This window comes from Lynx canadensis, chromosome A3 (genome assembly GCF_007474595.2).
Source record: "Lynx canadensis isolate LIC74 chromosome A3, mLynCan4.pri.v2, whole genome shotgun sequence".
Lineage (NCBI taxonomy): Eukaryota > Metazoa > Chordata > Mammalia > Carnivora > Felidae > Lynx > Lynx canadensis.
Window position 1 is genome coordinate 120,837,678 of NC_044305.1, and position 16,441 is coordinate 120,854,118.

Below are 16,441 nucleotides of genomic sequence, written 5' to 3' on the forward strand. Positions count from 1 at the left end.
CTGTCGTCTTTTGTTGTCGTCATTTTTTTATTGTCATCATCATTTTTCCAAATTGTCACAGGAGGCATGACAGGGTAATTTGTTTACTTTATAATAAACCAGTAAACTAAGTAGGTTTTTACTATGTGTTTGGTATTTATTTAGAAAGTGTGTAGGTTTAACTATTTTAGGAACTTAGTTCTTCAGTACATCTGTTTCTTTATTTTTAACTTTAATCTTAAAACTTGTCTTTAAGAGAGGATGTTTATAGATTTTTTTTAATCCATTCATTTAGGGCTAAGAAATATTTGTTAAATCAGATCCATCTAGTGTTTCAAATTAGAGTGGGCACCTACTTTTCAATGAAACGCATTCCCGGCAACAGCTTTGTAAGGCAGATTTTCATATAATAGACAGCCAGTGTGTATGAGTCGATATATTTAAACATTTGGATTCTTATTGTTGGGAGTTGAGTAAACTGAAAAGGTAGTCAGAAGTGAAGTATATGTGGGTATCAGCTATGTTCAATGTGTCGAAAGGATGGGAATGATATTTTATTCATCTTTTTATTTCCAGAATTTAGCTTGTTGCCCATTGCCAGTGAGTGGTATATAGTAATTGTTCCATAGATGTTAATTAGATGAATGAGTGAAAAGCCTCAGGGCTGTGCTATGTCCATATGGTCATGAAAGAGTTTTACTTTTTGTGTCACGTGGGGGTAGAGTACTGTCAGTAAATGGACACTTGTTTTTATATTTACATTTTAGAATTATTTTGAGCATTCTCATATATATACTACAATTTCTTTGTCTTTCACTTATGTTTTAGGAGGGCCAAACATGTGGGCTATTACCTCTGAAGAACGGACTAAGCATGACAAGCAGTTTGATAACCTCAAACCCTCAGGAGGTTACATAACAGGTTTGTGTTTATATTTCAATTATGAATTATGTTCCTTTTCATGTAATACCTTAGAATTTAGAATTTTAATTCGATTACCATCAAATTTGAATTATTATGTAATAAAATTCCTATCACAATTCATGAATTAAAAAAAAAACAGCAGTTTTATTTTATCTGGAACTGGTTTAATTTGTTGTTTTGGAATTGGCATATGGAAGATCTTTTCCTAATCCTAAATGATAATCAAGAATTTCAAGAAGTTCAGTTTACTTGTCCAGTTTCACACTTTAACATTATTTCTAGAATGTTTTCAGGTTAGTTCTTGAGGTAATTGAGACTTTTATCCAAGCAAATTTATTAATGTGCTCCTAATATGTTGTGCCAATTACCTGTATAACAGTCAGTATTACTAAGTCTAGAAGAAATATGTGTCAGGTCCATTTCCTTGAAAATAATCTAGAATTTTTTTTCTGTGATCTGTTTTATAATGCTAGCCCTCTGTTTTTGAGGGTGATACCAAGTGTTGATTGTTGGCAGTAGCCCTTGTTTTGCAAAATGACCTCCGGAGCCTAAGGAGGATCAATTTAGGTGTATCTTTCACATTTTTTTTTTTTTGTATAAATTAAACTTTTTTTCTGTGCCAAAGCACGTGAGCACTTTATTTATAATAATATAATGAATAATGTTTACCAAATCTGTACTGTATTTCAGATGCTGTACTTAAGTGCATTATCTCATTTAATCTTGCAGTAGCCTTGTAAGATAGCTATATTGTCTGTATTTATAGATGGTTAGTGTTGATCTGGGCTTTGAAACTTTTTAGTCTGCTTTTGGAATCCATCCTCTTAGCCATTAGAGTTTAATATTGTTTGTACTTCTATAATAATAGCTACCTTCCCTGGTATCAGGGCTAGAATTTGATTACCCTACTGGTAAGTTAACAATGTAGTCTGTTACCGTCTCATGGATGCTGGCACAAGACCCAAGGTTCCTGATCCAGAGACAAAGGACTTTATTAACGAGTGGCACAGCTCGCAGCTTGAGCATCAGCATGTTCCTCTTGGCTTCTCTTGTCCCCTGAGTCCTAAGGGGTGATGTAGAGAGCTCAAAAGGATGTTAAACATGCAGTGATTGTGTTATAGGACAGGAACCCTGAGCCAGGGGAACCCACCATTTTTGGTACGCAGGCTTGTTTTTTGGCCCAGGGGAAACATTACCTCATGCCTCAAGAATGCTCACTGCAAACCCAACTCTGAGAAATGACCCAGGTAGAAAGTGGTTAAGGGTCTTGCCTTCTTGGCCCACACAGCAGGACATACAGGATTGTGAGAGACCCATGGGGGACTGTGTTTCCCAACACCTGGTATTTTTTATTTAGAATTCTTCTAGAGAATAGTGTTTTTCAATTACGAATTCTATTAAATGGAGATATTATCAAATATCCCAGTTAATATGGAGAAACTAAGATGAATAATATAACCTTTAATTATTGATTAATGCATATAACTTCATTTTTTTTAAGTATTTATTTTAGAGAGAGAGCACAAGTGGGGGAGAGGGGCAAGGGGAGGGAAGGAGAGAGGGAGGGAGGGAGGGAGGGAGGGAGGGAGGAACAATGTGCTAAGCAGGCTCCACAGTTAGAGTGGAGGGAGCCCAGCTCAGAGTTCAGTGCCACAACCCTGGAATCATAACCTGAGCCAAAACCAAGAGCCGGACGCTCAACCAACTGAGCCACCCAGGTGCCCCACCTGTAACCTTTTTTGTGACTTTTTTGTTTTAAAACATCTAAGTCTTATTAATGTAATGTAAATAATTGTATATGTGTATTTCTGTGTAATTGTTTAATGACTGAAATTTAAAATGATGATAAATCAGTAGTGTTATTGTTATTGCCCACTACCATAATTCAGAGACATTGGAGGAATTCCATTTACTAATGTGCTGCTTAATGTTTGTTTTTACTACCTTCAGGTGATCAAGCACGTACCTTTTTCTTACAGTCAGGACTGCCGGCTCCTGTTTTAGCTGAAATATGGTAAAGTGTTCTTTTTTGTAGATGAACTTAAATTTCCGGTAGTCTGATTTGGTTTTGTTTTCTTTTTGATACAGTGTTAATAAAAAGTTGTTTTTACTTGTAGTCTGTCATTAAGTATTCAGCTATTAGAAAAGTTAATTTTATTGACTAAATGAGAATAATTGGGATTTTGTTCTATTGGACAAATTTTTAATGTCCTTAGAATTTTTGAGGAAAGATGTATACATTGCCATTGAAAAACATTTCTTTATAATTTGGCAGACTCTCAAAATCTTCTTTCTGTTACTTTGTAGTTGTTTCATTTCTTTCATCATCTGTAAACACCAAATTAGTCCGCCCTTTTCCTGCTCTGACCTTAAACAAAATTGTTCTTTATATTATCTAGTGTTTTGTTTTTTTTTTTTTTAAATTTTTTTTTTCAACGTTTATTTATTTTTTTGGGACAGAGAGAGACAGAGCATGAACGGGGGAGGGGCAGAGAGAGAGGGAGACACAGAATCGGAAACATGCTCCAGGCTCTGAGCCATCAGCCCAGAGCCCGACGCGGGGCTCGAACTCACGGACCGCGAGATCGTGACCTGGCTGAAGTCGGACGCTTAACCGACTGCGCCACCCAGGCGCCCCTAGTGTTTTGTTTTTTAATATGTTTACAATAAATATCAACTGCTACCCCATCTTTCTTTCCACTTGAAATATTCCCATGCCTGGCGGAGTACTGACACATCACAAGCTTTCAATAAATATTTGAACAAATTAATAAATTAAATTTAGAATGATTATACTATTGGATAATTTCTTTCTGTCCATACTGGTGGAATTCATCCCAAAGGTCTCATAGTTTCTCTCTATGTGGATTCTGTGTAGACTGGCAGTATTTTATAAGATGGTATCCTTGTTCAGTATTTCTTAATGTATAAGTTATTTAGTTTTGGTGGTTTTATTTGTTTATTTTTATATGTGTGATTATCATTAAGTGATGATCTATATGTGAATGCTATGTCATTGTTCATATTTTATGATCCTCAAAAATAATGGTGACCCTACATAGCATTCTGCCCACATCATGGTCCTTTTAGGGCTTTATCAGACCTGAACAAGGATGGGAAGATGGATCAGCAAGAATTCTCCATAGCGATGAAGCTCATCAAACTGAAGCTACAAGGCCAGCAGCTGCCCGTGGTCCTCCCTCCTATTATGAAACAACCTCCTATGTTCTCTCCATTAATTTCTGCTCGTTTTGGTATGCATTTATTAATTGAATTAGCTGCATTTGATAGTCAAACTTGTCCTGGACACAATAACAGAAAAGGGTTTGTTAGCAAAAACAATAATCCTTAGACTCCAAGTTAAATTTCATGTCTGAGATAAGAAATATTAAAGTCGCTGTCATAGCAGGGGTGTCCTCGTGTCCCAGTTTTCCAGGGACAGTTCTGATTTATGCCTGTTGCTCTGGCCTCAAGTCTGGCTAGTGTCCCCTTTCACAGTTCCCAGATGGATGATAAATTATATGACCTCACCCCTGGTTAGAGCTAATCTTAAATAGTGTTCTTAGTTTCCTCTGTACTCTGTATGAGTAACAGAAAAAATGTGAACAATTTTAAACTCACTTGAAATGGTTTAATTTAGGGGGTAATTTAAAACTATTCCTAAGTAGAAATTTTTCTGATTTAAATATTAATTACCCAGCTAAATTTAGGGCTAAAAGTTATGGACTTTGATTTACACTTTCATCAGAGGGAATCAGTTTTCTGTTAATTTTGATTAGATACTTTCTTTTTCTTTTTAATGTTTTTTTTTTTTTTTTTTCCATTTATTTTTGAGACAGAGATAGAGCATGAGCAGGGGAGGGGCAGAGAGAGAGGGAGACACAGAATCTGAAGCAGGCTCCAGGCTCTGAGTTGTCAGCACAGAGCCCGATACAGGGCTCGAACCCACAAACCATGAGATCATGACCTGAGCTGAAGTCGGACGCTCAACCGACTGAGCCACCCAGGCGCCCCTGATTAGATAGTTTCTTATTGATTATGTATGAGAAGCACTCACTGGAACAGAACATTGGATTAGGCATTTTTGTGTATCTGAAACCTGTTCTTTCATTCCAGATGTCAGATCTTAAACCACTAAATTCTTTCACTACTGTAGTGAGCTCTGGACATAAATACCAAATCATTGTGTGACTGTACTTTTATCGTGCACCTAGTTAGTAAATAAATAAAAGTCATCATTTTGTTCCTTTTAAAGAATTGTCCTTGGGGCTCCTGGGTGTCTCAGTCGGTTGAGCATCCGACTTTGGCTCAAGTCATGATCTTACAGTTCGTGGGTTGGAGCCCTGTGCCGAGCTCTGGGCTGACAGCTCAGAGCCTGGAACCTGCTTTGGATTCTGTGTCTCCCTCTCTGCCTGTCCACTGCTCATGCTCTGTTTCTCTCTCTCAAAAATAAACATTAAAAAAAATTAAAAAGAATTGTCCTTAAATGCATGGATGTGTTACTTATAAGAAAAGTGAAATATATGGCATATTTTCTTCTTGCAAATAATGCATATGCATAAATGGCTCTCCTATAGTATCTAGTAACTAGAACATCCTTTTTTGGGGATTGGGGACATCGGGGGAATGTGTGTATGTGTATGTGTTAGTTGAGTGACTCAACAGCACTGTATTTATTATCCTTATACAAAACCCCACATCTAATCAGGTAATACAGTCTTTCTAACATTTAATTGGAAAAGGCTGCTTAGCTTTCATGATGATGCTAGAAGAGAATTTTTAACTCCTTAGTTGTCATTCCCTGAGTTCACACAGGTCAGAATATTGATATCGAAAGCAGTATCTCCCTCACTGCTAGGTCACCAAGCTGCTTTAGTGAACTTTTTAACAAGAAGCCTAGTTTGTCTCTATAAACATGGGTCTGCTCACTGTACTGTAAACTTGTTTTCTGGCATGTGCTTTTATAGTTGATTACAAGCACTGGAAAATGTGTTCTGTTTTGTCTTTAGGAATGGGAAGCATGCCCAATCTGTCCATTCCTCACTCATTGCCTCCAGTTGCACCTATGGCAACCCCCTTACCCTCTGCGACTTCAGGGACCACCCTTCCTCCCTTAATGATGCCTGCTCCCCTAGTGCCTTCTGTTAGCACATCATCACTACCAAATGGAACCGCTGGCCTCATTCAGCCGTTATCCATTCCTTATTCTTCTTCAAGTAAGTACTTACTATCTAATGAGTCAGAAACTGTTAAAGAAAGAAACCGTTACATTTTTGTCCCAATAAATACAGATTTCCTTCATAGTTTGTGATATCGTTTTGTGTGAACCTTTTTCATTTCTTCTTCTTTTTTCTTTTTAGCATTGCCTCATACGTCATCTTACAGTCTCATGATGGGAGGACTCGGCGGTGCTAGTTTACAGAAAGCCCAGTCTCTGATTGATTTAGGATCTAGTAGGTATGAAGGCTTAAAACCTCCAGCTTTTTATGCTTCCAATAAAGAGTAGCTCTGAGCTTATCCAGGTTTTACGTTAGAATGGCCAAATGTAAAATGCTTAAGGTAAATTTACTACTTCTAACTCACATAAAATAAGGTTTTATTTTTAAAATTGTTAAATGTTTGGGGCGCCTGGGTGGCTCAGTCGGTTAAGCGTGCGACTTCACCTCAGGTCATGATCTCACAGTTTGTGAGTTCGAGCCCTGCATCGGGCTGTGTGCTGACAGTTCAGAACCTGGAGCCTGCTTCAGATTCTGTGTCTCCTTCTATCTCTGCCCCTCCCCCACTTGTGCTTTGTCTCTCTCTCTCTGTCTCTCATAAATAAATAAATGTAAAAAAAAATAAAAAAAATAAAATTGTTAAATGTTCAAAAAAAATGTTCCATGTAAACTAAAAATGTTCTGTATTTTCTTTTTTTTTAATTTTTTTAATGTTTTTATTTATTTTTGAGACAGAGAAAGAGCATGAGCAGGGGAGGGGCAGAGAGAGAGGGAGACACAGAATCCGAAGTAGGCTCCAGGCTTTGAGCTGTCAGCACAGAGCCTGACATGGGGCTCGAACTCACGGACCGTGAGATCATGACCCGAGCTGAAGTCGGACACTTAACCGACTGAGCCACCCAGGCGCCCCTGCTGTATTTTCAGTTGTCAAGTTTTTGCCCCCAAATTACATATTTTTCCTTTAAAAAAAAAAAAAAAAAAAATATATATATATATATATATATATATATATATATATATATATATGTTTCTTAAAAAGTCTCATAGCCATGGTGTATTATTAATTTTTTTCTTGAGCAAATTCTACTGATTGAATAGCTTTTCAATTTTAGAAAGCACAAAAGCTTCAGTGTTCATTCATCACCCCTTATATAAATCATAATAGTACTCCTTAAGGCAGTGTACCAAGAGTGTTAGCTTTAACTCAGAAGAGGAGGATTGGTATCCTAGCTTAGACTCCCAATGGATGTGTGTGACCTTCACTGAGCCATAGTTTGCCCGTCAAACAGGTGGGGACAGTAAAACCTTCTGAGTTTGTTAGGAGGATTAGAAATTGTCTTTGTTAAGGCCTTAGCACCATACAGGGCCTGACACATAATAGGTTCTTGGTAGTTCTGTAATTCATATGGTATTTGCTTTCCTAAGAATGAGGTTAAATTTCTTAAATTTTTAAAATATCAAAAGCAATTACTATTGTACCATAGAAGGTGTGATTCTTAATGTCTCTGTCTTATAAAGTTTGTGTGTATTCTTTTTAGTAACATAAAATTTTTTAATAAATTTTGTTGTAGCTCAACTTCCTCAACTGCTTCACTCTCTGGAAACTCGCCCAAGACTGGGACCTTAGAGTGGGCGGTTCCTCAGCCTTCAAGGTTAAAATATCGGCAAAAATTTAATAGTCTTGACAAAAGCATGAGTGGATACCTCTCAGGTAGGTGGCATACAGTGTTTCAGAATGTGAGAGTTAAGGTTTTTTTATATGAATTCCTACTGAAGAACTCTTATTTGAATTTGTACTTTGTAACTCACCTAAAATTTTAGCATCCAAAAAATTTAGCAGGCATTTGATAAATACAGATACCTTAAGTTGTGTGAGAGCTCAAAGATGGATACAACTTGATCAGTTTCTTCAAAGTTCTTACAGTCAAATTGAGCACACAGGTGTACACCCAACTTTTTGGAAGAAAGACCTCTCTCTTGAGAAGATGAAGCCTCATCCTCCAGTGCAGTGAAAGGAGACCCTCATGTGACAGGGAAGAGTGTGTGGCACTTAGCTTCATCTTATTTTCCCTGTGGGTCCCCTCCCTACTTGGGTCTTTCTCTGCTTGCCCTTACTGAAACCTCCCAGGAGCATTGTCTACCCTTTCGTGTTCCAACCCAGATGCTTCCATAAGAATTGCCCTTAGGTCCCTATAGAACATTTGAGTCCATGCTAGAACATTATCCAAACTTTTCCAATTAAGAGTAGTGAAGGGGATATAAACAGGGTGAAAGGCAAGTAGAGTTCCTACCTCCTAACTTTCCCCCTCTCTCTTCACTCAGCAACTAATCTACAGTTTAGGTGGAATAATAAAATAAGTATTTTAAAATAATAGAGCTCTAAAGTGCTAGGGAACATAGAATGGGAGATACTAATACTTAAAGAGATCAGATAAGACATAGGAAGGGAGCATTTAAGCTCCATCATGAAGAGTTAGGGTTTGGACAAATAGAGATTGAAGGTGGGAACATTTGAGGGTGACAGAGAAGAAATCCCAAGAGCTAAAAGTACATGGCATATTTAGACAATTTGAAAAGTAGTCTATGGAATAGGAGTATGAGGTCTCTGTGCAGTAGGGCAAGGGAGCAAGAAGGCTTTGAAATTGATGGGACAAGCAAAAATGTACAATATTTTCTTTAAAGATACATTACTAGGGACATGTGGGTGGCTCAGTCAGTTAGGTGTCCGACTTCGGCTCAGGTCGTGATCTCATGGTTCGTGAGTTTGAGCCCTTCATTGAGCGCTCTCCTGTTAGCACAGAGCCTGCTTTAGATCCTCTGTTGTGTCCCGCCCCGGCCCTTCCTCTCTCCCCCTCCCTCTCTCCCTCTCTCTGTCTCTCTCTCTCTGTCTCTAAATAAATAAATAAATAAATAAATAAATAAATGGTTTCTTTTTTCAAATTAATAAAAGTGGTAAAAAGACATACAAAAATGTTCATGGCAGCTTCATTCAAAACATCCAGAAAAGAAACAGCCTAAGTATCTATCAGTAGGAGAATGGATAAATAAATCGTGGTATATTTCTGTAACAGAACACAGCAAAATAATGTATTGAATGAAGGAAGCCTGGCCCAAAGGATCCATACTATTTAATCCATTTATATGAAGCTGAAGAACTGGAAACGTAACTGATGGTGATCGAAATCAGAATATTATAGTTTCTCTGTTGGGAAGGGGCCATGCACAAACCTCCTGAGGTGCTGAAAACTTACAATTAGTACATTTTCTGTATGTACTAAAAACATTATAAACAAAGATGGAATTTGAAGGTCCGTGGGGAGCTGCTGTAAAGAATGAATCCCTACTGTTATTTACTTGTATATGCCACACTGTATGAAGGTTTTGTATTAGGTTTTCAGAGAATGTTACTGTTCTGAGACCTATGAGAGTAAAGTTATATATTCATAGTTAAGGATTTAAAAAAAAAAAAAAATAGTTGTTTCTGGTGTCCTGAAACAGCAGAAGCCCAAGTATATGAGGATGGGGCTGACTTAGACTTACATGATGTGCTTTGTTCAATGAGTGTAGCCTGTGGTGATCTAATTTTCTTCCTCTTGTTCTTCCTCTTCTCTCCCCCCTAAACTCGCATGATTTATTTAAATGAATCCATTGACTCATAGTTTCTGAATCACATAATTTCTGGGCACTCTGTGATGCACTGGAATACACAGAGGAGGAAGACACAGTCCATGTCTTTGAAGAATCCATAGTATATAGGTCGTCACATAATCATAGTATTTGATTAGTGGTTTGAAAGTGCTGTGATTAATATAGATGAGAAAGTAACTAACACTGAAGATATGAGAGGGAGAGTTTCACAGAAGAGATGACATCTGAGCTGGATCTTCGAGGATGAGTAGATCACCACATAGAGAATGAGGGACTAACATTATAGGCACAGGAAATAGGATATCCAAAGGATTGGTAGACCAACTTGAAGGCAGGGCACCTTCAAGTGAGCTTTTCTTAGTGAAGTACTCTGCTAGCTCTCTGTAACACTTTGTATTATTCACACTTTGCACACATTTAAGCCTTCCACCAGTATGCTTTTAACCAATTACATTCCTTCTCTTTTTCCTCCTGTTTGCTCTGTTGCCTAATGCTAAGGGATCTACTTTCAGTTTTCTTTGTCCAAGAGCTGAAACATTAGTTATTAGACCTTTTTTCTAGGTTTGCAATAGCCTTCCATTTCTCTTTATTAGAAGAATTCTCCTTTTAATGCAAAAACCTCCTCAAATCTTACTTCCTATGTGAAATCTACTAAGGAGTAATTAGTTGGATGAGGCCATGAGCTATTTCCAGTGGTTTTCCTTATGTGATTTTTATTGAATGACCAGGTTTTTTTAAGAGAGTGAAAAATATTTTAAAGTTATGTAATATAAACATCCAATTGCATGTTATAATTTATGGTGTATTTGTGTTTGTTCCATATAGTATATGTCGCTTTGATTACCAAGACCTCATGTTCAAAGCTCAGTGAAACATTGTGTTAGCAGCATTCGTGCTGGCTCTGTGGTGGGACCTGTTGCGGAGGAGTTGGAGGATGTACTGTCTTCTGTGCAGAGTTATTTGGGTGGGCCTCAACTCAGGCTGAACCCTGAATAGGGCCTGACTCTTCCATTACTCAGGGCTCAGTCAGTCACCTGGGAATGGGAGGTGCGACACCTGCTTTAGTGACTAGCTGACCTTCCCTAGAGACGCCATGTGATTTTATCCATGGTCAGAAAGCCACAGAGTTGCCCACCAGGAGTGAATACTCCTGTGAATCAGACGAGGACTTTGTGTTCTGAATAGATGCCTGAGATTCCTGTCTGACTATTATCCTGACATGAAAATGCAGATCAGGAAGCCTATTACGTATTTTTGAACATTGAGGCAGGGAAAAGAAGTTGGAACAGCTTACTACATATAGTAAGCATTCAGTGAATGCTAACTGCTATTACTCTCAGACCCTATCCCATAAGTCCTTACTGCACTTTAGAGTAGTTTGGATTACAACTTTATTCATTACTTTAGCAAATATTAAGCATTTATGTACCTGGCACTGGGTATAATATGTTAGTGAATAAAGCAATGAAGGTTTTGGTCTCTGTAGAACTTAGCATGATAGTGGAAACAGACAATAAACAGGTAAACAGGAAGATAAATGTTACATTACAGTTTGTCACATGAGCTCTGAAGGAAACCAGCAGAAGTATATTGGATGATAGGGTGGACAGAGAAGGGCTTTCTGAGAAGGTGACATTAAGTTGGGACTTACAAGGTGAGAAAGACCCAGACATGCAGTGATGTTACATTGTAGAACTTGACGTTGGATATAGGTGTACATGAGAGGGAGGGATCAAGGGTGACTTTCTGGTTTCTGGCTTGAGCCACTGGATGGGCAGTGATGCCACCCAGAGAGAAGGGCAGACTGAGGGAGAATGGTTGGGGTGATGGTTAGGAAGAGGGGTGTGAATGGGGATTGAGAGAGTTATTTTGTATGAATTTGGTTTGAGATACCTGTGAAATACTTAGGTAGGTTTTTCAGTTGGTTATAGAAGTCTAAACCTAGAGGAGAGGTTTGGGCTGGGGTGTACATTTGTGAATCATCAGCTTTTAGGTGCTATTAAAAGTCACAGAACGTTCACAGATGTGAACACACAGAGAACAGAGTGCCCAGGACAGAGCCTTGGGGAATGCCAGCATTTACAGGTTATTTGGAAGAGGAAAGATCAGAGAGAGAAGAGAAAATCTGAAGACACTAAAAAAGCTGTGCTTGGGGCTGCATGGGGAGCACGAGGAAGGCGGAGAGCTTGGCCTCCAGTACTTTCTGTGCCAGCCCTTGGTCCTTCATGTTGGTCAGTGGCATGGACTGTTATTTTCTAAAAGGACTGGGGGAGCACTTGACTTATTAATTCTAGATTTAAATTCCTTGGGGCAAGGGTTGTGCTTTGATTGGTGCTGAATGCTCAGTACCTGCATGTGGTAAAAGCTTTCCAATGTTAAAAGTTCCCAGGGTGGCAGCAGTGTTATTTTGTAGATACAGCTATTTAGGTTTTCATAACTTTAAAGAGACTAAAGAATTTCCTTTCTTTCTTTTCTTTTTTTGTTTTTATGGTTTCCTTGTTCAATCAGGTTTTCAAGCTAGAAATGCCCTTCTTCAGTCAAATCTTTCTCAAACTCAGCTAGCTACTATTTGGTGAGTTTGTCAAGATTTTCAACTATACATCCACTATGGTAAGAAAGATCCTGTTTCTGAAAAAGTTTGTGACTCAGAGATGTTCCATAAGAGCAGCCATTTGAAGATCAATGCAACATTGAAAGCCAGTAAAATTGTACAAAATGTTATTCTTGAAAATTTGGTATTAATTATTTTGCAGGTAAAATTAGTTTGCTTTTTCATAATGGTGTCTGCGGAGAGTTTGAGAATATCTCATTTTTAATTTAGAGATAACTGATTTGATAGGTGAATTATCCATGAAACAAGATAAGCCACATTTTCAGAAGGAACGTTTCCTTTTCTGTTTCAAAGTTTCTCCCCTCTCTTGTACAATAGGACAATTAAGGGTAAAAATAAGCTCACTTTTCCATATATATTTACATTTCCCTAAAGTTAATCCAGCTGTTTCATTTTTCTTGTTTTAAAAATAGAATATTGAACTCTTTTGAAAATACTTTAAATAGACTTTGTTTCTAAGCTGGGAGCATTCACATTTGCTTTAGGACCCTTGCTGACATTGATGGCGACGGACAGCTGAAAGCTGAAGAGTTCATCCTTGCGATGCATCTCACTGACATGGCCAAAGCTGGACAGCCCTTGCCACTGACGTTGCCTCCTGAACTTGTCCCTCCATCTTTCAGGTGGGCGCCTCTGGACGGAAGAGGCATGGTTTTGATCCCTGGGGACAGACATGATTACTACATAGCGATTTCCTGAGGCCTCTGCTCTAGTTTAGGGGGAAGTTAAACATTTACACTGCCATTTGATTTTGGTATTTAATGAGTTATGCCAGGAAGGAGTAGAAGTAGGTGTGTTTCCACCATACTATAGATAAGGAAACTGATGACTTAAAGAGATTAAAAACAAAACTTGCCCACCAACTGCAATCAGCTGAACTGTGGTGGGAATCCAGATCTCTCTCTCTCTTTCTCAGTCCGTATCCTGCTGTACATGGTTACTACAGACCATATTGCACTCTTAATGTCTCTGATGCTGTATTCTGAATGTTAAATGGCTCTAGTCATTTGGTAGTATAACTGTATATATAGTCTGGTCTAGAGTTCCCAGACTGCTAAATATGTTTGTTTGCTTTTCCTAGAGGAGGAAAGCAAATTGATTCCATTAATGGAACTCTGCCTTCATATCAGAAAATTCAAGAAGAGGAACCTCAGAAAAAATTACCAGGTAACATCGAGTGTCTAAGTTGTATATTTATAGTGGGTTCTCTTAAATTTTACCTTGAGATGTAAATGAGTATCTAGAATTTTTGCATTCTTTCTCTGTCTTTAAATGTTTATTTATTTTGAGAGAGAGCAAGCACAGGGGAGGGGCAGAGAGAGGGGGAGACACAGAATCCGAAGCAGGCTCCAGGCTCTGAGCTGTCAGCACAGAGCCCGACACGGGACTCCAACTCAGGAACCGCGAGGTCATGATCTGAGCCGAAGTCGGACACCCAACTGACTAAGCCACCCAGGCGCCCCTAGAATTTTTACATTCTTAATATTTTATATACCATAAGAGAAAACTATTTGATGAATGGGTTGGATTTTGAAGCAAAAGTTAAGATAGTCAAAAATGAGAAGAAGTGTATTTAGGAAGAAAGTATGCACATTTGGCAAGAGTTTGCGTATTTGATATCCTAGTTAAAATGTTTCTCTCACTTTAGGAAAAATCACTGTAGCAGGTGATGTGATAAAATCTTAAGCTCTAAAGAACAGTTTAAATATTGGTTGAAGAAGTACATATGTAGATGTTCTAAAGTATTAAAAATATAGTGAAATATATCAAATAAATATATAGCCATCTAGCTTTGTCCTTGAAGAAAATGCTAAGAAAAAAGTTGGAAAATGGTTTTATTGGCAAGAATAGTAAAATTATTTTTTCTCTCTCAGATGAATTCATACTTAGAAATTTGTTTTCCAAAAATGAATGCTCTTAGACAAAAGTAAATATTTTATTATTTATATTTGAGGTAAAATTATCCTTAAGAGAAGTATCCACAGAGTAACAGCACTCAGATGATCACGAGGCAAGAGTGTGTTGAAATTGGAGTCCACATTGTTGGGCTCTTCATGTGAGAGTGTTTACTGTCTACCTTATTTAGTTACTTTCGAGGACAAGCGGAAGGCCAACTACGAGCGAGGGAACGTGGAACTGGAGAAGCGGCGCCAAGCCCTGATGGAGCAGCAGCAGAGGGAGGCAGAGCGAAAAGCCCAGAAAGAAAAAGAAGAGTGGGAGCGAAAACAGAGAGAATTACAGGAGCAAGAATGGAAGAAACAACTTGAATTAGAAAAACGCTTGGAGAAGCAGAGGGAATTGGAGAGACAGCGGGAGGAAGAAAGGAGAAAAGAGATAGAAAGACGAGAGGTTATTTTTAAGTTATTTTATTGCCTAAGAAAATGATTATATTTGATAAGTGGATACATCTTACTTGATTTCAAAAAAAAATGGCTGTTTTTGTTGTGCCTTTTTCTCTGCCTCATTCATTCTTACCTATTCTCCAATTCTGAACCTTCCTTCCCTTGTGGACTGGAAGAGGGCCCTTGCTTGTAAAGAGTTTTCAGGGCCAGTAACTGGTAGAAAAGGTGGTATTTCTGTAGGTCAAGAAGGATTTGCAACTCAAAGAAGGATTGATTGCAAAGCTGAGTTGAGTGAGGAGCTGAGGTTAGTGAGCCAGAGGAAGGGGTCTGTCCAGGCAGGTCACTGAACAAAAGTAAGCTTAGGATCCAGAGTGAGAGGCCACAGAACTGGTGCAGCAGAAGGCTGAGACTGGGGAGTTTGAAGGTCTGGAGGAGAAGCACGAGGGTGGGCTTGCGCAGGTCCTTGGGATAAATGGTGCCGTGTGGCATCCCTAAGAGGACTGGCTTTGTTTCAAGGGGCTTTAGGATGGAGCACAGTAAATCACAGTGATACTGAAGTAATATCAGTAGAAGGGTTTTTCTTCCCTGATACCAGACTACAGGTGCGATTATTGCTATTAACGTTTATGTTTATGAAATTGTCCTTTGGTTTAAACGAAAAGTAACTAGAAACAAAGAGATGGTCCCAGGAAACAATCAAAAAGTCTGATGGGTGATGTCGCTTTTGTGGAAGTCTGTAGGTTAGGCCCACTGGTAAAACTGGGTTTGCCCAGGTACCCTTAGGCCCTGAAGCCCACTAAGTGCTAAACGCTGCCTCGCCTTTATCTTTTTTATCCCAGCAGTTTTTGAATGATGAAAAATTGTTAATTTAAAAGTCAAACTTAAGTCATTATTTTCAGGCAGCAAAACAAGAACTTGAAAGACAACGTCGTTTAGAATGGGAGAGGATTCGTCGCCAGGAGCTTCTCAATCAAAGGAATAGAGAACAGGAAGAAATTGTCAGGTTAAACTCTAAAAAGAAGAGTCTTCATCTCGAGTTGGAAGCACTGGTATGGCTGAAGTTTAAGTGAAATTTCCCTGAATGATGCTAGAGTTACTTGTTGAAAAACGTCATTGTTTTTTAAACCTACCTCATGAATATATTAGGTGTTCATGTGATTATATCGTCACGTCTTCATGTGTGCTTAACAGTCTGGATGGTATAGTGTACTGAAACAGGATAGTGACTCAGAATGCTGGGAGTTACATTGTGGTCTCAGTTCAGAAGCTGACAAACCACGCATTCCTGGGCAAGACCTTTCCCTTCTCTGTGCTTCACTTTCCCCTTCTATAAAACAAAAGGCTGCACTAGTTCGGTAATTTTCACTTTCCAAATTGCTGTCTGGAAGAGCCCACTCCAGTGGGGTGACCAGCAGCGGGAGAGGGGAGGCTAAGGCACTCCCCAGTGCTTCCCACCGTTCACAGCAGAGAAGCTCCACACTTACCTGCTTTGCTTTTATTGGAGCTTTATCTGAGATTTGCTTGGAAAAAGGGTTCTACTGCTTTTTAAAAAGACAGAAATGATTTGAAATTCCTGATCTAAATGATCTCTTGGGATTCCTTCCAGTTCCGTAGGACTGTGTGGTTCTTACCACTATGCTTACCAATGTTTACACATCAGATATCAGAGGGTCAAGTTGTTTAAAAGACTTTGTTGCAAATGAAAGGTAGGAAGGTATAAA

At 38.6% G+C, this 16,441-nt stretch overlaps 1 protein-coding gene across 15 annotated transcripts in view; it reads left to right on the forward strand.

Moving 5' to 3' along the window:
- ITSN2 (intersectin 2) overlaps positions 1–16,441 on the forward strand; it is a 151,144-nt gene that overhangs the window by 42,422 nt on the left and 92,281 nt on the right. For all 15 annotated transcript variants that reach the window (XR_003967941.1, XM_030311539.2, XM_030311536.1 and 12 more), the window contains 11 exons: positions 808–900; positions 2,854–2,917; positions 3,994–4,157; positions 5,913–6,119; positions 6,264–6,360; positions 7,691–7,830; positions 12,276–12,339; positions 12,864–13,001; positions 13,460–13,545; positions 14,465–14,727; positions 15,620–15,769. Coding sequence is in view for 14 of the 15 variants with exons in the window: in XM_030311539.2 (XP_030167399.1) it covers positions 808–900; positions 2,854–2,917; positions 3,994–4,157; positions 5,913–6,119; positions 6,264–6,360; positions 7,691–7,830; positions 12,276–12,339; positions 12,864–13,001; positions 13,460–13,545; positions 14,465–14,727; positions 15,620–15,769 (1,466 nt within the window). In the remaining variant the exon portion in view is untranslated. The remainder of the gene's footprint in view (positions 1–807; positions 901–2,853; positions 2,918–3,993; positions 4,158–5,912; positions 6,120–6,263; positions 6,361–7,690; positions 7,831–12,275; positions 12,340–12,863; positions 13,002–13,459; positions 13,546–14,464; positions 14,728–15,619; positions 15,770–16,441) is intronic.